The 25,534-nt window shown below is 31.7% G+C and overlaps 3 protein-coding genes across 3 annotated transcripts; 1 reads left to right on the forward strand and 2 right to left on the reverse strand.

Moving 5' to 3' along the window:
• Positions 1 to 794: 794 nt before the first annotated feature.
• Positions 795 to 3,937, reverse strand: LOC134721742 (toll-like receptor 4). Its single transcript, XM_063584929.1, has one exon. The coding sequence runs from the start codon at positions 3,870 to 3,872 to the stop codon at positions 1,374 to 1,376; it is 2,499 nt and encodes an 832-aa protein (XP_063440999.1). The 5' UTR covers positions 3,873 to 3,937; the 3' UTR covers positions 795 to 1,373.
• A 1,580-nt stretch (positions 3,938 to 5,517) lies between these two features.
• On the reverse strand, positions 5,518 to 12,965 carry LOC134722960 (perlucin-like). Its single transcript, XM_063586594.1, has 5 exons — positions 12,908 to 12,965; positions 11,707 to 11,798; positions 9,929 to 10,022; positions 6,049 to 6,253; positions 5,518 to 5,557 (listed from the first exon to the last, which is right to left on the reverse strand). The coding sequence occupies exons 1-5, from the start codon at positions 12,948 to 12,950 to the stop codon at positions 5,518 to 5,520; spliced, it is 474 nt and encodes a 157-aa protein (XP_063442664.1). The 5' UTR covers positions 12,951 to 12,965.
• Positions 12,966 to 17,158: 4,193 nt separating this feature from the next.
• LOC134721743 (toll-like receptor 3) lies at positions 17,159 to 20,697 on the forward strand. Its single transcript, XM_063584930.1, has one exon. The coding sequence runs from the start codon at positions 17,319 to 17,321 to the stop codon at positions 19,803 to 19,805; it is 2,487 nt and encodes an 828-aa protein (XP_063441000.1). The 5' UTR covers positions 17,159 to 17,318; the 3' UTR covers positions 19,806 to 20,697.
• Positions 20,698 to 25,534: the final 4,837 nt, after the last annotated feature.

The raw sequence follows: 25,534 nt of genomic DNA on the forward strand, positions 1-25,534 counted from the left end.
TCTTTATAATTTGTCAGTTTCTGAAATCAATAATGACATTTGTGGTTGCTGCATGGATCCCAATAATGAAACATAGACACAAATTATCTGTTTTGGTTGCTCACACACTTTTGAAAACATGACGGAACCATACGCTACTGTCATACAAATTAGACGTATAGCTAGGTAAAAGGCATAATAACAAAAATACAGAAAATTTAAAAAGGGAATCCTTAATTAAATGGCAAAAGTTTAAACACATCAAACGAATGGTTAACGACTGTCATATTTCTGACTTGGTAAAGGCATTGTCTTACTTGATGTAAAAAAAAATAGGATGGTGGATTAAACATGGTTTTAAAGCTTATAGTATTACGAACAATTTCACTGGGAAATGCCTGTACCATGCCAGGAAATTGACAGTTTTTTTTTATTCGGAATGGAACGTTGGTTGCGTTCGTCGAGCAGTACAATCCGTTCAGTCATAAAATGCTAAAAGAAATCCATTATCATCTTTTAAGTTTATCAGGATCCGATAAATATCTCTTGGTAAGGTTAATATTATATAGTCCACTGTTAGTAATTTGGATGAAAAAACCTTAACATTACACAATTAAAAACAAAATAAAAAATAAATAAATGATTTGGATAGAAACAATACGTGTTAGTGGAACAACTTTCATCCGTACCTGTTCGTGACCAAAATAAAACCGAAAGGTCAAAATAATAAAAACAGTGTCATAGATAACATGGATAATAAAACAAAACGATTCTCAATATTTAATATTTTTTTTATATTTTAGTGAAATAGGTACTGTGTATCTAATGAGTAAAAAAATCATAAAAAAACGTGATGGAAATTTACTTATAGTGATAACAACAATCGTTCTATCAATGGGAAGTATATACATAGACTGAAGTGTTGTTGTTTGAATACAATTATCACTACCATGCAATTTTACAGGACTGCGATTTTTTTTTTTTTTTAAATATTTTTAAATACAAATGTAAGGTGTTATCAAAGTGTTTGTGATGTATGCAAAATGTAAATTTGCTTAACATTATCTAAACAATAAAGTATGTTATAAAATAACTGTTAGATTTGCCAAACCGAGTGACATTTCATAAGATCACACAGTAATGTTTCCTTATATAACAATATAACGAAGATTTATTTCACATACTGTGGATTCATTTATTTTCGTGGGTACCAATTTTCCTGGTTTGTTGGAAACTTACTTGTTCGTGGATATTGTATTTCGTTGTTTTGTGGAAGTATGCATACAAGCCTATTGAAAATTTGGTATTCGTTGAACATTGAATTTCGTGGTTTAAATTTTCTCACGAAATTCACAAAAAATTGAATCCAACGAAAAATTATGAATCCACAGTAGTTAATTTGAATGATTAAGAAATAACCACAGTCTTAGCTTATTCCAAACGTTCTCAAGTTCTTTATCGTTGTCATTTGGCCATGCAATAAAGGCAAGGTCCTTCCACAAAACAGCTAATTCGTGCGGAATTTCCTCCGTATTTATTCCTTTTGTTATGACGATAATCTTTTGTAAATTCTGTGAGAAGTGATGATATTTTGCCCGCTCAACTGCGTATTGTCCCCATGTATCATTCTTAAATGAAGAAGTTACAATAAATATAATATGTCTGCTTTGTTCAATGCATTCCGCGAATGTGTCAGCTATAGGCCTGCCTACAGGGAAATCTCTATGTTCTATGCACATTTTCAATCCCCATTTTCTCTCTAACTCAGGCATTAGTATATACTTTATCCATGCCAGTTCACTATCAGGATAATACACGAAAACATCATACTTGAATTGTACATCGATACCCTTTTCTAGAGTGTGTCTAAAACGTTTGTAGAGATAAAATGAAATTCGCCATCTAAAACTGTATATCAGTGTAAAGGGAAAGAAAATAGCAATAAATGCTACAATAAGACCTATCCCTGCTTTGAGCCACACACCGCTGTCACATCCAGCAAAAAGTTCATTAAAATGTTCAGCAGCAATACGTGTGTCAATTTCAGATGAATTGTGTAAAAGGCATTTATAGGTTTTATTGGCGTCAAATGTGATGTTTGATCTATGGAGCCAACGGATAAAGTCGTAGTTAGTACAATCGCAAACAAATGCGTTGTTGCCCAAATGCAATGTAAAGGGTCCATTTCGTGTATGCAAAACATCGAAAAATTCTTGTAATGTACGATTAATATTGGTTAGAAGGTTACTTGTCAAATCGAGTTCCATGAGATTTGGTATCCTTGTAATAGCAAGTGGAACTGCTCTTAAAAGATTATTTGACATATTTAGGTTTGTCAGTCTTGTCATATTTTCAAATATATCTGTAGTCATATTCCACAAAAAATTATATGAAATATCTAGCTTTTCTGTCCCTGAAATAAACGTAAATATGTTTTTCTCGTGTTTGTTTGTAATGTACAAATTTGTGCTTTTCATTACAAGTGTTTTAAGTTTAAATAACGGATACAGTTGTATTTTATCGAATACTACTCTTGAATCAACTCCCGTTACATCTAGATACTCTATTACAGAACCGTTTGATATGGTTGCCTGATCGACGGTTACACAGAACGACACATCAAAACGATTTATAATCGCATTCGGGGGTATTTTCCACAAGACTGGTTGCCCACTGTGTAAAACATGGCTCATATGCACTTCTTTTATTGAAGAGGGTAATGTTATTACTCGTTCTTCAGTGATATTAGTTAGATTACTCACTGCTATAGGCGGATAATTGATAAAACTCAAAGGTATATATGAGTACTCGAATTTCGTGAGGTTTTGAGTTCTATTGAAAAACTGTTTAATATTTTCCAGTCGATGTGCGTGGAATAATGAAAATCGGTTCTCAGATAGTGAAATATTAAGAAAACATTCAGGTCGATTGAATGTAAGGAGTGAACCATCTTCAAAATCTACTATGTTGTTTTTAGAGATATCAAAAACCTGTACGCAAATCGTTTGTAAATACGTTACCATTTCTTTCGTAATATTTACTTCATAGCTGTATTTACTGTTATTTGTAATCGATTCATCATTCACGTGACGAAAGTTTATCTTTTCCATGGAACTATTTGCTAAAGGTTTTAGAAGTTGGAAAGCTTGGATTGGATGCGCGTAAGTATCCGATAAATCTAACACTTTAAGATTTGGAAAATGTTTAAGGGTGTCCTCCTCTACTCTAACAAATTGTTTACATTTATTCATATGCAAATATTCAATACTCCAGTTAAAATTCATGAATGTTGAGTTATTCAATATCTCTACTTTACAATTATCGAATTCCAATACCTTCAGTTTATCCATCTTCTTGAACCCTTCTCCAAATACAGGTATTGGTACAAGATCAATAGCAAGACTTTCTAAGTTTACAAGTACTCCAAGTGCTTTGTCCGGATAATAAGTCGGCAGTTTTGCATTATTTGAAAAGTTCATGTTCCTTCTGATGTCAAGCACTGATATATTAGCTATAAAGTTAAATAAAACCGGTGTATATGCTAGAAAGTCCAGATTGTTACAAGACATCTTGAGTGTATTCAATGATGTCAATCCTATAAAAGCTTTAGAATCTAAGCTTTTTAATTTATTGTTGTTGATTGTTAGTTCAATTAATGCTTTCAAATTACTGAACGCATCATTTTTTATCACTTCTATTTCGTTATGGTCAAGAATAAGAACGGTGATATTGTCCGATAGATTCTCTGGTACTTGTGTCAGGTTTGCATGTGAACAATCTGCAACGATAGATCCAATTGTGTTTTTGGTCTTTCGGCATTGGTTCTTAGCTGCAATTATATAAATCAAATACACACTTGAGAAAAATAACACAATACTTATCTTATACATCATCTCACGGATTAAAAAGTTTTCCAATTAATAGAGTTAAAAAATCATTAACGTTCCAATGGACAAATGTGAAAACTTTAAACACATATACTTATATGTTTAAGTACCTCGCTCAAGTGATAACATGACTAAATTTACAATATCCAATGTGTGTATTTAAATATTATAAATAAAGTAAAATCATACAGGGCAAACAGTTCTCAAGGTCATATATTATCATATCCTTTAAATAACAATCTTTAGGTTATCAGTATTGGGAAAAACGAATCCACGAAATTATTTCCTTATGTGAGATGCATAACAATAAGAAGTATTACTACTGATAAAAGCGATTATAATCATATATTTTAACTTTGATACATTTTGTTAAAAAGACGAAAACAGTTATAAGTGCTAAAGATATTTCATTTTTTACTTTTGAAGATATAACTTATATGACAAATTGAACATCTTCTTTTGAATTTGCCTTTAGTTTCCTTTGGGGATATATATTTCAATCCTTCAACTCGAAATATATATGCAGGAAATATACTGCAGAGAAGTGAGTACCCGCTAGAATTGAAAGTGATATTAATTCTTGCGTATCGGCAGCCTAAATAATGAAACTACTTTGTTTTTTTTTTAGATTTTAAATTGATAAACGAAAGGAAACCCGAATGCACATTTTGCGTTGGTTATTTTTCTAATTGAAAATAAACCTTTTATCAATTGTTGTTCATTGAATGTTCAGCGGCAAGTATTCCAAGTATATTTGGAACAATAACTATATTTTAAGGAAGCTGCACAATGGGTAGACCTATTAGAAGGGTTGATATTTGAAAAAAAAGATTTGTTTGGTAAGAGCAGATATTTTGCATTGCAAAAGATTAAGTATGAACTTCTTATTGAAATGGTTCATTTGCCTGTCTTCTTTTTAATTACGAAACCCTAAATTCAACATATGCTTCCGCTATGATGTAGCTGTGTATAGTACCAAATGAAAAACCATACGGAAACACCACGTCTAAGCTGATGGACAGGAAATTTCAGGTAACCACGTGTCGTTACATCAGTCAACTATTAACATAAAGGAAATAAAACCAACCAAAACATAAATGGATAAAGGTGATATGTAAAATAAGTCAATGATAAAGTGACCAAAATAACACAATAGACATTTGGAGGTCTTTAAGTTTTAAACAAAAGATGAGCGTCTATAAAGAGACCAGAAAAAAAGGTAATAAAAACATAGTCAGTAAAATATGCAAGCAGCTTTTTTTTTAATTCTAAATCTCACCATATTACAGATTAGCCGTATGATTCTGATCTAATCCGTGTTCAACGTCTGCAAAGCCATTGAGAAGACGAGGAAACATTTATGGAATCTATTTTGGTATTGAACAAGATTTCTTGGCTGTGGAGAAATCTTTCACGTGTGATTTATAAATTGGGAATTAAATTGTGTGTCCCGATGTGATAATGTGGAACTAAAGTCAAAGATATCATTGAATAAAGTCCTATAACTCTATTAAAAACCGAAGAATAGTCCTGCTCTCAGACATAATGGTTAAAAAGGATACTTTTCCTTACCATTGAATTCAAAATGTATGACCTTGTCAAAAATAAAGTAAAATCAAGATGGAAGGCACAGTGCTTTTATTAATAATTTCTATTTTCCAATGCCATGTCCTGGTCCGGATTCCGGATATCTAAACAAATAAAATGGTAAAAATTCATTTAAAAACAAATTCCTTGAAAAATTAGTATATCACGATTCACTTTAAAGAACAATTGATACCTACATGAACAAAAAAGATGTTAAGGCAGTTTAAAAGTAGAAAATGTTTATTGTTGTACTGGAATGTGTGCAGAAAGTTTAGTACATTAATCTTCTCTTCATAGTGGACATTTATAGGGCAGCTTTGAAGTTTTGCCCATTGTAAGAATTTAGGTTTGAAAATAAATAATTACTTTAGATGAACACTAACTTTGAAAGGTACGAAGATTAGATAAAAAAAAATACTTAAATTGTTCTCTTCTTGTTCACGTTAACTACTTTTGAAGATGGATTAATAAAACGTATTGCTTGCATGTTCTGTCAGATATACTGTTATTCCATCCTTCATATGTTTCTTTAACATTTAATTATAATTTGTATAAACCGACAATGTACGTGACTATCAGTGCAGACAATACTTACGGTTTTTCGCAGATAAATCTAAGCGAATTTGTGCAATGAGCATCGACCCAATTGTAGTTAACACTCGTATAAAACGCCATACAATTTTCTGCTCTTGCCCCCTGAGGTTCTCCTGGACTCCAGCCATCATAATCGACAGGGGCGTCTGTGGCTACCCATGTCCATGATCCCTCAATAACTTCATCATTACCACCTAACCAGTAATCTATACATAATCAAAGTATAGACAAATATGTTAAACAAAAATATATTGTACCGGTATATCTTAATTAATGTGGTGCATCCAAATTGCCTTTTTGGATTTACATTTATCAGAAACGCTTAACCAAAAGACATAGGCAATCCACGGACGTGTATTTTACTATTGTTATCTTATAGTTCGTATCTATGTATGTTCCACTTTTTTTTTTTGCACTTCAGTGTTTCTGTTGTTTCGTTGTTTTTCTCTTATAGTTAATGTTGTTCCCTCGGTTTTAGTTTGTAACCTTGATTTGTTTTCTCTCAATCAATTTATTACTGTTGAACAACGGTATACTACTGTTGCCTTTATTGGCAGTAAAGTATGTGTTTTACTCGTTGTTAATGTATATAGTGTGACCTATAGTGAGAGAACATCATCAACATTTTAATTCCTGGTTGATATTTGTAGTCAGCACTTTTTTTGTGCTGACATGAATTATCATTGAATAGATATGGTTATATTTATAAATTAACTGTTTACAAAATTTATAATTTTTGAAATACTAAGGCTTTTCTACCTCAGGCATAGATTACCTTAGCTGGATTTGGCAAAACTTTTAGAAATTTTGGTCCTCAATGCCCTTTAACTTCGTACTTTATTTGGCCTTTTTAACTTTTTTGGATTCGAGCGTCAATAATGAGTCTTTTGTAGGCCAAACGCGCGTCTGGCGTATATACAAAATTTAGTCCTGATATCTATGATGAGTTTATTTACTACCACTGGGTCGATGCCATTGCTGGTGGAGATTTATTTCCCCCGAGGGTATCACCAGCCCAGTAGTCAGCACTTTTTTTGTGCTGACATGAATTATCATTGATATGGTTATATTTATAAATTAACTGTTTACAAAATTTACAATTTTTGAAATACTAAGGCTTTTCTACCTCAGGCATAGATTACCTTAGCTGGATTTGGCAAAACTTTTAGGAATTTTGGTCCTCAATGCTCTTCAACCTCGTACTTTATTTGACCTTTTTAACTTTTTTGGATTCGAGCGTCACTAATGAGTCTTTTGTAAACGAAACGCGCGTCTGGCGTATATACAAAATTTAGTCCTGGTATCTTTGATGAGTTTATTTGGTTGATCTGTTCATTTTATATACATACTTGAGTACTTGTGGCGTAATATGAAAGAAAGGGACATAAAACAAGAGGTAAACAAAATTATAACAAATTCTCTTCTGATATCAAATGCTGATGAGTATGACTTAAATATTAAACCCAAAGACATATTTGTATTGATACATATATAGACTGAATCAAACCGGAGCCGGGTTCTTTTTACCCTAAAAATCAGTATTTATATTTTCAAAATACCAAGTTTTCGTCACATTTGATAATTTGATTTTTGTTGGTCTCCGTTTTTGCTTAGCTCAGTCTTTTGTTGTAGGGCTTTGTATTGCAAATAAACACAGAAAAAAAATGATTTAGGTAACGTCTAGTGCAAAATCAACTCATATATATACGTGTCTAAATTGAAAACTACGTTCAAACCTTTGATTGCGTTGGATAAAACCGCAATATGTATACGTATATATATAAGATGTATAACCCATATATATATAAATGTCCAAAGTATCATTGGTTTTATAACACAAGTCTTCAAATACACAAACACGTTTCACGTTTTCATCCCTGTTATGTATTTTCCCACTAAACACATAAAGTTCAACGAACGTTGTGGATTGGTTCCTGTAAATTTACTGTTCCATCATCCGAAATATCTTTCAAAGTTTGATGAGATGTTAAGCAAATACTCGTCGGATGCTTATGGTTTCTAAGTTTTGTTGTTGTTGGGTTTTTTTATTCAACGCTGATTCCTTGCTAAACTGGTTTACTTTTCATATACTACTTTAGTACGCGCGTCTGGCGTACTAAATTATAATCCTGGTTCTTTTGATAACTATTACTTGGCATAACACGAAATATGAACAGTGGATTCCAACAATATACAAATGTAATGTCACATTTGTGTTAATTATAAGTTTTCAGGGATAGAAACCACTGAATCTGCTGTAGCAAAGTGATGCGTTTGAAAAATAAAAACGACTCAAATTATTCAGTCAACTCAAAATGTTTAAGTTAAATCTCCATTTACTCGAGCAAAAGAAAGTTCATTTTCTATATTCTCGCATGCGTTACACTCTTGGTTGGTGTCATATTAAGTAAATGACCCCTAAATACGCATGCGTCAACGCATCTGATACGATAACATGCGTTTTAAAGAACATTATCATGCTCATCTACACACTTCCGAAATGGCAGTGATAGAATCATAACGTCAGCTTGTGTTTTACATACACTAGGTCTATAACTGCTAGTAGACGTTAAGGTATCACCAGCCAACTAGTCAGTAAGTGTTGACATAAAATATCATTAATTAACTATGTTCACTTTCTGGAAAATTTCTGTTATCCACAAAAAAAAAATTTTTACACTTTAAGGATATTCTATCGCAAGCCATGTTTGGCACAGTATCTTTAGATTTCTGGTTTTCAATCCTTTTGTTGTTTATCATCTTAACAACATGTTTTACTGTTCTTTCATTTGTCTTTGTTCTATTATTAGTATTACTTTTACTGTTGAATGGTTTTATGTGATATCCGCTTGACGTGGCTCGTTACTTATACATCTCGTCAATGTGTGTGTATTGGCTTTCAATTTTTGGTGGTTTGTTTTGTATCTGCGACTCTTTGTATTTCTATTGTTCTTATTACGTGACTCTGTACTTTAAAAGATCCCGTCAGTATTATTTTGGTCTATTATATGTCATTATGATATATTTCTATTATGAATTACTATATACGTTGAACCACAAACGTCAAAATCATTCAATCGCGTAGTGGAATTAACTATTTTTGGATTCTTATAAATTCTACCTATAACTTTTGGACTAGTTTAAATATCAGTCTATTTCTGTAATTTGTTCTTACATACTTTTGATTTTTAAACTCTATGCTTACATTGCCTATGTAAATTTTAAAACTGTTTGTATGCACATTGAACGACAAATTTATGTGACGTATACAAATTTTATGACGTCAGACACTCAAGTCAATCCATGTGTTCGTAGATAGATGTTTTTGTGTTCTGTTAAATTGTCCCTTTTAAAATTGTTATCGATGATGACTGATGTACCCATATTTTGACTATTTTATTAATTGTGACTGTTTATTTAACGCATCATGTAAATATAACAGAATTTGATGAGACTGTTATTAAAGAGAGAGGGTAAGCGCTATAGAACCATGTTTAATCCACCATTTTCTACATTTGAAAATGCCGGTACCAAGTCAGGAATATTACAGTTCTTGTCTATTCGTTTTTGATGCGTTTTGTTATTTGATTTTGCCATGTGATTATGGACTTTCCGTATTGATTTTCCTCTGAGTTCAGTATTTTTGTGATTTTACTTTTTTCAACTTTGTATGTTTGATTTTTTAATTTTGAAAACAACATTTCTCTTGCTCCGTTGCGGAAAGTATATATGTAATATAAATATATGTATGAACTGAATAAATAACGCAATCACTGTCTTCACTTCATTAGTTTACCGATGATGAGGAAATGACTCATTTTATCAATTATTTATATACATTTAATTTAATTAAATTCTCCTTTGTAATAAAACAGACTTACCGTGTCCAAAAGCAGTTGCAAAATATTTTAGGTATGCATTTTCTGTAGCAGTCTGAACTGAAGCTAATTCCGCGCTGTGGCCTCTACAGGAACTCTTATATTTTTAAGAAGATTGAAAGCATATTACAGAAATTTTGAAAATACAACTTTGCACAATTGTGTATATAAAACACTGATCTTTTATAGAATAGGAGAGAAAAAAAATATTTCAGAATTGAATGTTTCTTTTTGTTAATCTATTGGGTGTGTTAAAGCGTTGACCGTAGTACATTTTGTATGAAACATGCACGCGCTTCATTCTAAGAATGTGCGCACGGTGTTCGCGGTAAACAACCTTATAAAATTACGAAAAGAAGCAACCATTACTTATTATAGTATTGTTTTGCTACGATCATGGAAACTCGATTTCTATTATATTTTTTTTTCTTCCTTTATTTACTTGTTCACTTTATTGTGGCAGCTCGTGTCGTTGAAATGAAAGATAAATTCAGAATAACGTGATATTGCAGTTAGCCAATCACACTTACGCATTATAATGAAACATTATGTAATATAAAGATTTGGGAAAATATAGATAAAGTAACAGATGTGGCATGATTGATAATGAAACGTCTCTATCCACTATCGTTCAATCACGTGATTATAGACACTCATTTTATACTCATTGACTGGGTATGAGTTAAATAATGAGTAGTATTAGTTAGATTTCCAAAGTAGATATAAACAATGACAACAAAAGAACCAGACTATTATTGAAATGACAGATCTTACAGAAAATTCCTCTTGAAGGGATCTGTTTGTATATTTATAGTATAACTTATCGCCGTATTTGAATATCAAAAATAAGACAACACATGACCGAACGACGCATGGATTAAACGAGTGCGCAGCACGAGTTTTATCGATAGCGGCGTTCGGTCACAAGTTGTCTTATTTTTGATATTCAAATACGACGATTAGTTATACTTTTTATTACATTGTCAAATTGCTTTATTTATGAAATTAATGTAAAAAATGTAAGGAACTATATATTTTTCCTACGCATGTTTTGTTTCGACGTTATCGACGTCTGGACAACGCCTATTGTTGTATGACGTCAGAGAGTGAAATTACCACGCTTATTTCACATTTAAAATTGTCGGTTTTTATCTAACTGGGAAATCAATGTAATTCATTGCAACCAATGTAATAATTATAGTATAACTAATCGCCGTATTGCGCACTCGTTTAATCCATAGCGACGTTCGGTCACGCGTTGTCTTATTTTTGATATTCAAATACGGCCATTAGTTATACTTTTTATTACATTGGCTAATGGCTTTTTTTAATGAAATTAATGTAGAAAATGAAAGGAACTATATGTTTTTCCTACGCATTCACAATTTGTTATCGACGTCTTGACAACGCCTATTGTTGTATGACGTCAGAGGGTGAAATAACCACGTTTATTTCACATGTGAAATTATCGGTTTTTATCTAACTGGGAAATCAATGTAATTTATTGCAACCAATGTAATAATATGTTTTATTTTAGGCCCAATAATTAGAGGATGTCATTTCCACATTTTCCAATTAGTTTTAAGCATTTTTTATTCCCAAACGCAATAAATGCCTGCACCTGGAAGAAAAAATATGACAAATATGATCATTTTCCAAATCGGATTGATGGTAATCAATTTTGTGAATTTATGAATAAAAATTTTGTGGCCGATAACTCGTTAGATTGAACACTTTATTGTCATTAGTTTTGACATTTTGTTATAATGTTTTGAACTTACCGCTGCTGAATACCAAGGTAATCCCGTAGTACTAAACCAGTAACAAGTTTTTTCATAATGTTGCCAACCAAGTGGACACTCACTTAAAACGTCTAAATATTTATAAAAGGTGAGGTTAATCAATAAAGAAAGTTAGCTGAAGACTATGTGCATTGCATAAGTTCTAGAATGGAAGACAAATAAATGTTATTGCTTTAAAAACATGGTTTAGATTCAACGTTTAACTTATTGAAAACATAAAACAAAACAGAATATTCATAATCTATTGACACCATTAGTTTTTAACGAACTACATCTTACATTTTGTTCTTTAGACTCATTTGTAGAAACAAATCATCATCGAATGTTTCTCGACACATTATGTTAGATTGACCTTGTAAAATATGAATTATATTTAAAAATCGGGACAGGGTTGAGATGTCAAAAGCATGTTTAACCCAGCCGCATTTTTGTACCTATCCTAAGTCAGGAGCCTCTGGCCTTTGATAGTTTTGTATGATACTTAATTTCAGTTTCATTTATACATGTATATTTCGGAGTTAAGAAATTATCACTGAACAAGTGCATATTTTTTGTTTATGAGCCAGCTGATGCACTTCTCCAGGTTCGGAGTTTTCTCGCTTTATTGAAGACCCATTGCTCTTTGGTCGGGATGTTGTCTCTTTGACACATTCCCCATTTTCATTCTCAACTTTATTTGTTAAGTATATTGTTACATTGAAAAATGAATTAAGATTTTTATATATATTTTATTGACTACTGGTTAGTGTAACACATTTCTACGTCATAGAGACATAACGCTGCATTGTATTTGTCAAGAGAGCATGTTATTTCTTGCATTTAATTTTTAGTGCTTGGTTCACACAATCAATGTACATAGTTTCATAAACATTGGATAAAGCATACAAGAGTGTTGTATTTACAAAACAGTTAAACTGATTAGTATAAATTTTAAAATGTAAAGAGGCAAAGGATTCAAAAATATTAGGACAAATAGGCGGAATGATTTGTATATACTTGATATCTTTTCATTTGGGGTTTCAGGTAAAAAAAAACACTTCCGATTTTTAAAAAATATCGTCAATAATTTTCAATCTGAAAAAGAAAACAAAAACAGTGATGTGAACAATTAAAGGAATCACAGTTTTCGAAACAAAACATGAGAGCAAAATCATATGCAATTCAAACTTATCATTCTTACCTGAAAGCAGGAAGAAAAGCCCAAACAGTACAACGAGAGTCATGACAGAAGTCAACAAGCTTAGTTGAGCGATAAGAATACAGATATAGATAAACTAGTTTGACTTGTACATAATATATATATAAGGCTGTGTTTGATTATAGAAATCAAGTATTCTGTTTTACATGTTTGTCTTGAAAAACTTATTTAAGCTTATTTTATACTTTCAACTGACTAATTATTGGAAGCGTGCTCGTCCGGAGTGCTAGAGGTCGAGGGTAAGACTGAGTAAAATTATGAAATTGAAGCAAATGGTGTATTGTAGTATGAAAAACCACTACTGATTCGCTTCGGATTTAGACTAGATTTAGATTTGTAAATTATAACACACGTTATGTTGATATCTTTAGTGGCGTAAACAAACTACAATCAACTAATCTTTAAATTTCATTATAACAATATTGTCTTTGAATTATCAACTGATAATTTAAAGCCACGTCGTTTTGAAAAAGCCATACATCATCAATTAAAGTTGGAAGGGAAATAAACTTTTATTACCCGATTTTAATTCGTATTAGGGTAGCAGGTGTACTGTCACGTTTTATGCAAATATCTATTGGGTACATTTTCTTGAGAAGAATCATACAATTCAAAATTGCAATAAAAATGTAACATAAACCATTAAAAAGTTTGGTGAATGGAACTGCAATTATATCTTTTTTTCATCGGTGTGGGTTGGTTATTTTATTGGCTTATCTCTACTGTTCTCTGTTTCTTGGTAAACTCAATAAACGAAAAACTTAAAAATAGGGTGCATTGCTTCATTGCACAAAATCCATAAACGTGAACATCCAATTTTATTTATTTGTACCAAAAAAGGAAAGTGAAAGACATCAATCAAATCCTTTTCGGAAAATGTAATTCAATTCAAAAATGCGTCGTTAATTATAATGAAATTTGATGCGACTGTCATACAAGTGAGAGGTTTAGCGATTTAAAACCAGGTTTAATCCTCCATTTTCTCCATTTAGACCGCCTTTACCATGTCAAGAATATAACAGTTGTTTTCCATTCGTTTGATGTGTTTAATCATTTGATTTTGCCATTTGATTAGGGACTTTCCATTTTGAATTTTCTTTGGAGATCAGTATTTTTGTTATTTTCCCTTTTACGTAGTTCAATGACTTCTTAAAAAAAAAGAAAATAATTTTTATAATGTTAATTTATCTCTTATCATGAGTTAAAAGATAATTCTAGTTGGTACTAGAATACACCTGTGAAATCGCGGGTCCGTGACTGAATTAAAGTGCAGACTTCTTATACGTTAAGGTAGGTATTTCACATCCATTTTCTTATGGAAATATTCTTTCTCAAGCACAAAGGTGTCAGTATTCACCTCAGAAACTAACAAAACCTTTGAATAGACTTATTAAGAAGGGATATAGTTACGATACTGTAGTCAGGTCATTACAGATTGCATATTTTGGCGTTAATATTGATTCACTTATAGGGTCTTTGCATCGGAACTAAACACATTTATTCAAAAACCAGTTATTGGCATGATACGGGTTATGTTCTTCTAATATATTTTATGATGGTTTGATACTAAACCCGTAACGGGAAGGATTGTGCCTGATGTTCATATGATGAAATCATAATCTTTCAGTCAGTTTACTTGAAGTTTGTAGTCCTAGTTATTTATGTATTATTGTCATTTTGTTTATTTTCTTTGGTTACATCTTCTGACATTAGACTCGGACTTCTCTTGAACTGAATTTTAATGTGCGTATTGTTATGCGTTTACTTTTCTACATTGGCTAGAGGTATATGAGGAGTGTTGAGATCTCACAAACATGTTTAACCCCGCCGCATTTTTGCGCCTGTCTCAAGTCAGGAGCCTCTGGCCTTTGTTAATCTTGTATTATTTGAATTTTAGTTTCTTGTGTACAATTTGGAAATTAGTATGGCGTTCAGTATCACTTAACTAGTATATATTTGTTTAGGGGTCAGCTGAAGGACGCCTCCGGGCGCGGGAATTTCTCGCTACATTGAAGACCTGTTGTTGACCTACTGCTGTTGTGTTTTTCTACGGTCGGGTTGTTGTCTCTTTGACACATTCCCCATTTCCATTCTCAATTTTAACTATGCGTAAGTCTTATTGTAGTATTGGTATTGTCATCAGATAAAGTCATGCCGATTATAAGATGCATAGTTTTCTCTGCTTTCAAAAACTTTCTGCTTGAAAAATCTTTCTGCTTGAACCCGTCGACCTGGAACTTATCAATCATTGGTAATATTAATTATTTGGAAATCAAAAGGTCCTTGAATGGAGTATTTTTTAATCAACAGCATTGTCCTATATTAGTTATAAATAAAGTTGAACTCCTTGATTCGCTGTTTTGTGTCATGCCCGCTAACAAATTGAAAACAACCTATACGCCTTATTTTCAAGTGCAGATTTTTAGTATTCGTATGGTCATCTTAGAAAGTCTTACTGCTTTAAATACTACAATAAGGAACAAATTGACAATAATTGAATTTAGTAGTGTCAACCCTGTGATTATGACCCGTCTAATACATGTAGCATCCTAAATACAACTTTTGGTGGTGCGCCTGTCAGATGCGGAACGTACAGATAATGTAGTAGGTAACAGGTGAATATAAATTATAATATTGGTATCGGTATCGGATTCGACCAAGAACTTGTTAATTATTGGCAATATTAATTATGTGGAAAACAAAAGGGTCTGGAGTGGTGTAATATTTAATCAACACCATTGTCTTATATTAGCTATATATAAAGTTGAATTATTGGATGTGTTGTTTTTACCTGATGACGGCTGACAAATTGGACCTCGTTATTTTAGTATTATAGATGTGCGTACCTTGCAAGGTCCTCATGCCCGTCACACAGTTTTCACTTTACCTCGATCTCATTGTATTTATCTTATATGAGTTGCAATAGGTCTAGAGTATTTGGTATACGGAATTATTGTAAGGTGTACATGTCCAACTGGCAGTTTTCATCTGACATTGACCTCATTTTCATAGTTCAGTTGTTAAAGATAAGTTTGATTGTGTTAATCTGTTTTTCTAATACTGTATGCAGTATGAAACCTCTCTTAAGCTTGGGTCACACATTCACGATTTTTACTGCCGTCCTTGACAGGACCATTCCCGATTAAAATTTGTCAAAAGTCTGATCAAGATCCTGTTAATCGTGGATGGAAATTCAAACTTTAATTTAAATTTGTAAAACAAATAAGTTAATCATGACAACAATCAGATATTGTTTAGAAAGCGTCGATATTCAACAGTTTCCAGGCGAATGTATCCCCATAATCCCGTTCTCAATCCGCTTCTAATCCAATTTGTATCTTTCGCCAGGTAAAATTCGATCGAGTCTGTTACGACTGCGTCCCGATTCTACCGAATGTAATCCGACACTTCTATTAAAGTGAAGTATTGCAAAAAGGCTAGGAAACAGACTTCTCTTAAAATTTCTCTCATAACTATTCGCGGTGAATAGAGTGCCTTCTGCGCCTCAGGTATATGCTCGTATACAAGATAATGATGTGTGTATCCAAGGGAGAACTTACCTATGTTGGTCGGGTTTCGGTCTCTTTCACATTTCACATTTTAATTCTCAATTTTATCATCAAAGAGTTTGTCTTCAATACCGAGTAGAAACAGTAGAGTGTCCTGCTTCAGGTATATGCTCTTAAAATATACATGATATTGGAGTGAGCGTTCGAGAGAGAACTTCTAATCGACCTCCAATATGTCATCTAAAGAAGTGTTGCACAGTTGACATTCTCATATTCTGATATGTTAAAGATCAAATTGTATATGTCATACACTGATTAATATACGTCATCTTTGTATTTACATATATCGGTGGACACACGATTAACAAATACTTATATTGAAAATGTGGAAATATTTACATTTTTGCAGATTTGATATGATTTTTATTGAATAAATAGTGTCTTAAAATTTAGACCTTTTTACCAATTCTTCTTGTAATTAAAAAGTAACAACCTTCAAGGGCATTTATAACACGGCAATTTTTAAGAAATGTTATTTATTTACTCAGTTATAAAATGTACCTACTTTAAATGCATGTCAAAACATTACCTATGTTAAATCCATCTTATATTTAGACACAATAAAGTTTCATATAATTATGTTTGAATATATAACACTCCAGTGAGGTTTAAAATTTCAATAAATTTCGGTCAATTAATAAATATGTGCGTTGAGTGAAGAATTTGTTCCGTAAACAGATCTGCATTCTTACACAAGACTGGTTTTCTCACACTAAGAAAGATGTGTACTGTTTTCTTTTCGTAACATCATCATGAACATGATGAATAAGAGATAAATGGAATTCTACAAATAATCTTACTAGATTGAATCAAACTTTTTAAACATGAATTTGGGAATTACTATCGATAAAAGTGTGGGATTCTTTCTTACATTTTTTTGCATTTTTACTGCAACCGCTTCATCAACATATGAAGGAGCAGTAAACAAATTCGTGATAGCAGATTATTCAAACAGAAGTCTAAAAGAAGTTCCAAAACATCTGCATATAGACATTAATGAACTTATTCTTGACCAAAACGACATACAAATAATCGAAAACGGAACTTTCAAGAGATTGAGTGTATTGATTAAACTCACAATTAATGACAATAAATTGAATATTTTACAAATGGATGCATTCGAAGGATTGTTATCATTACAAGTTTTAGAAATGGCGGGAAATAATATAACGTTGTCAATGTTTACTTCCAAACTCTTCAGATTTGTACAGAATTTAAAAGAGCTAGACGTCAGTAGAAATATGAATTTATCGGATCAAGAAGACTGGACAGTTTATCCAGATGGAGCATTCGCAGAACTGAGGGAGTTAGAAAATTTTTCGATTGATCTTGCACCCTTCCCAATTTTTGGAAAAGGATTTATGAAAATGGGAAAACTCCTCAAACTGAAATTTAACCATTGCCAGGTACGCGTTATGAATAGCACCATGTTGGAAAATTTCAACTCGAGCGTTGAATCTTTGTACTTAAGTAAATGTCGACATTTTGTAAGAGTAGACACTGGTCTACTTGAACCTTTCCCAAATCTTAAAGTATTAGATTTATCTGAGACTTATATGCATCCAATCCAAGCTTTTAAGCTTCTAGAACCGTTATCTAACCGCACGATGGAAACTATCAACTTTCGTCATGTGAATGATGAATCGATAATGAATAGCAGTACATACAGGTATGAAGTAAATATAACAGCCGAAATGATGAAATACTTGAAAACAATTTGTGTACATGTTCTCGATGTTTCAGATAATAATATTATAGACTTTGAAAATGGATCACTTTTAACAATGGACAGACCTGAGTGTCTGTATTATATTTCACTTTCTAAAAATAGATTCTCGTTGTTTAATGGTCACCAACTTGACAATATAAAACAGTTTTTTGCAAGAACTACAAATCTTTCGAGGTTTGACTATTCATTTATACCTTTAGGTTTCATTAACTACTCGCACCATCTGAATTACAATATCAGTGGTTTTCCACCAGAAAGGGTTATTACATTACCCTCATCCATACAAGTAGTACAAATGAGTCATATTTTCCATGCCGGTGAGCCAGTATTATGGGTAATACCGGAAAATACAAGTATAAGTCGTTTTGATGTATCTTTTTGTCAAACTGTTGATCAGGCAAAATTATTGAACGGTTCGGAAATAGACTATTTGGATGTAACAGGAATTGATTCCCAAGTAGTGTTCAACACATTGCATTTGCATCCATTGTCAAAACTCTCAACACTGATAATGGAGCATACGAATCTCTACCACACCAACAAAATGGAGAAGAACGTTTTCAATTACGTTTCAGGAACCGAAAAACTAGACATTTCAAATAATTTTTTGTGGGAACTGCGTCAAAATATCTTTGAAAATATAAAAACATTAACGTATTTGAATTTGTCAAATAACCTTTTCCGCACAATTCCTCTTGCAATAACAAAATTGCCATATCTTAAGGAACTGGACATGACAAACAACCTTCTTACCAATATAAATAGCACCTTTCAAGACTTTTTCAGAGGTATGGGACCAGGATTCAAGCTACATTTGGATAATAATGCGTTCGTTTGTGACTGTACAAACTCTGACTTCATTCTTTGGCTTAATAATAAACACGTTACGCTTGATGCAAATGGAACATACAAATGTATCCTTCAAAATTCTAAAGAAAATGATACATATTATGCTTTCTTACATTTCAATCATTTGTATGCAGGATGTAACAGCAAACTGTGGCTTAAAGCAGTACTCGGATTGTTTTTGACATTTATTGCGATTTTCTTTCCTTTTACACTTGTGTATAGTTTCAGATGGAGAATTTCATTTTATTTATACAAACGCTTCAGAAATAGCTTAGAAAAGGGCATTGCTGTTAATTTTAAGTATGATGTTTTTGTGTTTTATACGGAAAATGACCTTCCATGGATAAAATATGTACTAATGCCAAAATTAGAAAGAAAATGGGGGCTGCAAATGTGTATACAACACAGAGATTTTACTGTAGGAAAACCTATAGCTGATGTTATAGCAGATAGTATCGAACAGAGCAGGCATATTATATTTCTTGTAACTTCTTCGTTTCAACATGATTCGTGGGGAGAATACGCAATCGAAAGGGCAAAATATCATCACTTTTCACAAAATTTACAGAAAATAATAGTTATAACAAAAGATTTACAGACGGAAGAAATTCCACACGAATTAGCAATGTTGTGGAAAGACATAGCTCTTATTGAATGGCCTATGAACGAAAATGGTCTTGAAAATGCCTGGAATAAACTGAAGCTGTGGCTATTCTTAAACCAGCCTAAATGAAATATCAGTGATTAATTTCAACGCTTATTACAGTCATGAAAACCAAATATAAATTGTCAACTATCTGAAGGAACCCAATACGTTGGTCATTTACCTTCTTATGTAATCTGCATGAATGTTATTGTTTACTGATATTTTTATTTTAAATGGATATTTTCAACCTAGACATGAAAGCTATAATACAAATATTAGTGGCGATTTATGAATTGTATATCTATGGTTACCGATTTTATAGAATAGACTGATTCAAATGTCCATTTATTGCATGTTGTGTGTCTAGTGACACGTGCTACTTCATGCATTTCAATTGTCATTACAATGGGTACTTTCTCCTCTTTTGGCACGACAATGTGTTTACTTTACTCTTTTATTCATATTGCATTGACAATGTAGGTACTTTACTCCATCATTCATATTGTCATGATAATGTTTTACCTTACAAAATTACTCATATTGTTATGACAATGTGATTGCTTTACTCAATTATTAAAATGGCATTCCAATTATGTTTGCTTAACTCAATTATTCACTGTGTAATTTCAATATGTTTACTTTACTAATTGTCATGACAATGTGTTTACTCTGTTCAATTGTACATATTATCATGCCGATGTATTTAACAGAAAATCTGCGATCGTCTTGGAATAGAACAAGGCAAAGTTGTTTCCAAAAAAAATTGCAACGGTGATGCAGGTGATCATGAGTGATTTTATAATTTTTTTGTATCCATGCCCATGGGGCACCAACAGACTAGTTGACCTGAATAGTGACATTGTTTAATTAACTCAATTATCTATATCGTCTTATCAAAATGTTAATTGTGCTTAATTGTTTATATTGCCATAACATACATGTTTACGTACGCAATCATTTATATTTTTATGTTGATGTTTTTACTTTTCTCAACTATTCATGTTGTTTTGCAGTGTGTTTACTTTGCTCAACATTTCATATTGTCATGAATATCAATTATATGGTCATGTTCATAAATTTCCTGTTTACAAATCTTTGTGAATTTTACAAATCACTAAGGATTTTCTTACCTCAGGAATATATTACATTAGCCGTATTTGGAATATTGTTTTGGTACTTTGGGTCCTCAATGCTCTTCAACTTTGTACTTTTTGGCTTTATAACTATTTTGATCTGAGCGTCACTGGCGAGTCTTATCTAGACGAAACGCGCGTCTGGCGTATTAAATCATAACCCTGGTACCTTTAATTAACTATTTACCTATCACATAATTTCATTTTGCAATTTTTTACTGCAATAAAATGTAGGAGTTAATACCTACTACTGTCAAATTTAACAAATATTTTTGTTCTATCCTTTTTCGTATGCAACGTGATGTGGCGTACTATGATTTGGTGGTATAACACATTAATTTCACTAAAATATTTCATGTACAACGAGAGTTCATTCATGCATAGCATTTTATTGTGTATGGAAAGCCATATGCTATATAAACAAAAAATAGAAGGGGATAGGTTGGTTTGTCATTAGACGAGAAGGGCTGAGTATGCTTTTAGTAACGAATAGCTAATTTGAAATGTTGGGTTTTTTTAAACCGAGCACTCATTTCTTTAGTTTACCTTAATATTGTATATCCAAATTAAAACACATTCTTTTAAATCAAATTTTTATTTTTTTCCTACTAAGGATTGTCTGGCCCGGGGAGAGATTGAATAATACTTTTGGTCAAGAATGTTCTTCACCTTCACAATAGAAAAATGCGCGAATAACAAAATAAACCAAATGACTTCAATTGTTTTAGTTCACAGTGCACTTCTTATCACTAGATTAATTGTCTCTAATTAGATACATTAAAGAAATAATCAACATATATTGTTATCCTTATCGTTAAATTTAATTGCATTTGAAGAACATGACCACAAATCACATTAAATCATACCATAATTACATGCAAACAAACGATTTAGATTCAACTTTCGTATATTAAAAGCAGGGTTCTCTCCATTTCCATTCTCTATGTAATCTTATGTTTGATGTGTTGTAAGGTAGGTCATCATTTAACATTTTGCATTTTTCTAAAAATTATGAAATGTTATTCAAAGTTTAGTTTTCACTATGATTGTCATATAACGTATTAAGGTTTCAGATCACGTGGGCTAGTTGGCCATAGATGGATTTGGCTATTTATATGTCCATTTTGTTTATATTAGCTCGTTTTTAGTCCATTTACATTTTTGGCTTTCAAATATAAGGCTTTGAGAGCGTTCTTGGTGACGGTACATCCGGGAAAGAGCTTCGGACTCATGTTGTTTTTATTTATTATCAATATTTTTTGGTTTTCAACAAATAATAAAAAAACAAGATGTTTTCATTTAAAATAAAAGAAATTTGTTGTTGTTAATACTTTAGTCTCGGTGCAATGTTATCTTATTGTTTTGCCAGATATACTGTTATTCCGTATACAGATCGGTAACAATTATGAAACTTTTTAAACGAAAATTTAAGTAATTTGATATCAAGAGGTATAAATTTACTTGAGAAAAGATGAACAATAAGTCACATAAAATGATGGTAAAGGAGGTCAATTTGTTTAACTGTTTTTTAATGAGATTTTATTCATTGTGATTTGAAGCACTGCAATAATATCTAAAGCAGATGTGTCATGTATGTCGCCTATCTTTATGAATGAATAGAGTACTCGAACTGTGAAATTAAAAAAACTTTTGTAAACATAAAAGCTTATCATTCATTTCGAAAAATTTGATGTGTTAATGCCTGTCACAATTCTATCTTTTACGTATTATTCCAATAAGCATTATCATTCAGTTAACCAAATAAGTTGTCATTGAGTATTTTTTTTTTCAATTTCATTGTTCTCTTAAAACAATCCTTGACTGGTTTTTTTTTGGTCAATTTCATTGTTCTCTTAAAATGAAATTCTCTCTCTTTCTCTCTATAAATAAACATACACAACCAACAACCATCTTTTTCTATTACCACCGGATAATTGACATTAAAATCGTAAATTTTCTAATACGAGTTTGTTGGATTTGTACACGTACAAACAGCTATGATACTAATGAGATGATATGAATATCAACTTTAATAATAAAATGAAATCTTTTCACAAATACCTATGAATAATCAGCTTTCAATAGATAAGTTAAAAGATTAATCGAGTTATAAATATGTTCTACACCTAAATAGTCAATAGGGAGATATATACTATGATGAAAAAGTATGCACGGCAAAATGTGTTCGTTGAAATTCTCTTTGGTTTTTCTTGTTTTTTCGTTGTTTTTTGTTTTTTTGTTTCTCAAAATAAAAACATTTGACATAAATAAATATAGAATTTTACAAGAGCATACTATTCAGCTCTCCATTGTAAGCAAGGAATTTGTTTTCATTATCCATGACAAAGTATTGTTAATCTATTATTAAAACATGAGGACAACAGTAAAACAAACGTATTTAGTATGCAATAAATCAATTTAGGTATGGCAGAATATGTTCTAGATTCATTATTTTAGGGATCATAAAGTTGACTCGATGAGGTCAAATTTACAGAGGAAATTTGCCTGAATGATAAAATAAATCGGGTGACTTGTGTTTTTTTTTTAATTCAGAGTGCACTTCTTATTAATAGAATTAAGTAATAATTGTTCTCAGTCGTTATCACCATATTTGATTGTTTCTGAAGAACACGACCATATTCGTATTAAAAGAGGAACGAAAGATACCAAAGGGACAGTCAAACTCATAAATCTAAAACAAACTGACAACGCCATTGCTAAAAATGAAAAGGACAAACAGACAAACAATAGTACATATGACACAACATAGAAAACTAAAAAATAAACAACACGAACCCCACTAAAAATTAGAGGTGATTATTATAACATTAAACTAATAGTGTATGCATACAAACGCGTCGCTGCGACTTCCTAATATGAAGTGTGGATTCCAATATTTAACACTTCGTAAGGTGAGTCATCTTTAAACGTTAATATTACATCCGTCTATTACCTTCATGATAAAAATGAATCCAGAAAATCTCTTCGAACTTGGATTGTATAAAGTGTTGTTGTTTACTTGTACAGTACTTCGGTGGATTTTTTTATGGGTACGGATGTTCGTGGATTATGAAAACGTGTCTTTTCGGGGATATATGATTTCACGGTTTAGCTAAAGGTTGTTTCTGTTTGTCATTTTCATTTTTAGCCATGGCTTTGTCAGTTTGTTTTAGATTTATGAGTTTGACTGTCCCTTTGGTATTTTTCGTCCCTATTTTCCATACAAGTTGATAGAAAATTGTAACTCCTTTTAATTTTTAAATTCATGGTTCACCTGTACCCACGAAAACAACGAAAAGTGGAAAATAGTAATGAATTCACAGTAGGTTGATTCCACTGCTTAAGGTATATCAATGCCGATGGAGTGGATTTGGTTATGTTTACGTTCTATTAGGTCTGTCTTTTGAACTGTTCAAATACATTCCTGGCTTTGAAATATTTGGCTTTGAACGTTCCTGATTAAGGTATATCAAAAAAGCGCTTCAAACGCATGAGGTCGTTTATCAGAACTTGGAATTATGTATAACAACCCTTGCTAAAACTGTCCATTTCTACATTGAGAAATTATAAAGAAACGAAGATTTCAACTCTATCAGGACAAGTTTACCTTAGATAAATTTGGGTATTTTAGGTCTTTTTTTCTTAGTGATTTCGGTTCTGATACATCTTTGGGATTCAAATATTCGGTCACATAACTGTATACTGCTTGAATGTGTTGACTACTCCTACATCTTCGTACGATATTTCTAATTATCAGATCTGTAAAGACTTCCGTTCGTTTCGTAATCATTAAACATACATAATTTGGTCTATTATTCTTTATATTGAGATCTACAAAATATAGCAGCATATACAGTAGGAAAAACAAGAGACAAATACAAAGAAGAAGCATAAAATGGTGATTAATTAAATTGTTTGAAATCATTGATTATTTGAAAAAGCTGTACACAATTCACACAATCTAATTGATCATCAGATTTTGTTTCTTTTTTGCATGTTCTTGAAATTTTTGACTATTTTATTTCTTTGCAGTTAGGTGATTGAAAAACATTTTTTTCTTCTTTCTTCTTCTGCCGAATACATAAAAACTTTATCATTTTTAAATAAATGTGTACGATATGAACTAATTCTGATCAGAAAAGACTAGGTCTTTTTATTTATTTTATGTTGGATGGTTTGTAGACTTTTTCCTTTCAGTCTATCCACGAACAAATTTCGTATTTGCAATTTCAATATATATTCCGAAATTCAGTTTCTTTTATATTTAAGAATATTGTATTCATATTTGTGTAATGGTTTTCTTGTCAAACATTAAACATCATTAAATTCGTCAACCGTCAAAAATTTTAAACTTTTAACCTTAATACTAAACGGAATGCGAACACATCAGGTAAGCTTAACATATTTTTTTACGAATTTACTTCCCAGAGAAAATTCAGTTGCTTTCCTTTTAGTTAACGATGTATAAAATGTAAAATCACAGAAATACTGAACTCCGTGGAAAATTCAAAACAGAAATTCCCTTACTAAATGGCAAAATCAAACGAATGGATAACAACTTTCATATTCCTCACTTGGTACATGCATTTTCTTATGAAGAAAATGGTGAATTGAACCTGGTTTTATAGCAAACTTAACGTTCACACTTGTATGACATTCGTATCGAATTCCATTATATTGACA

The sequence above is a fragment of the Mytilus trossulus genome, chromosome 6, assembly GCF_036588685.1.
Source record: "Mytilus trossulus isolate FHL-02 chromosome 6, PNRI_Mtr1.1.1.hap1, whole genome shotgun sequence".
In the NCBI taxonomy this organism is placed as follows: Eukaryota; Metazoa; Mollusca; class Bivalvia; order Mytilida; family Mytilidae; genus Mytilus; species Mytilus trossulus.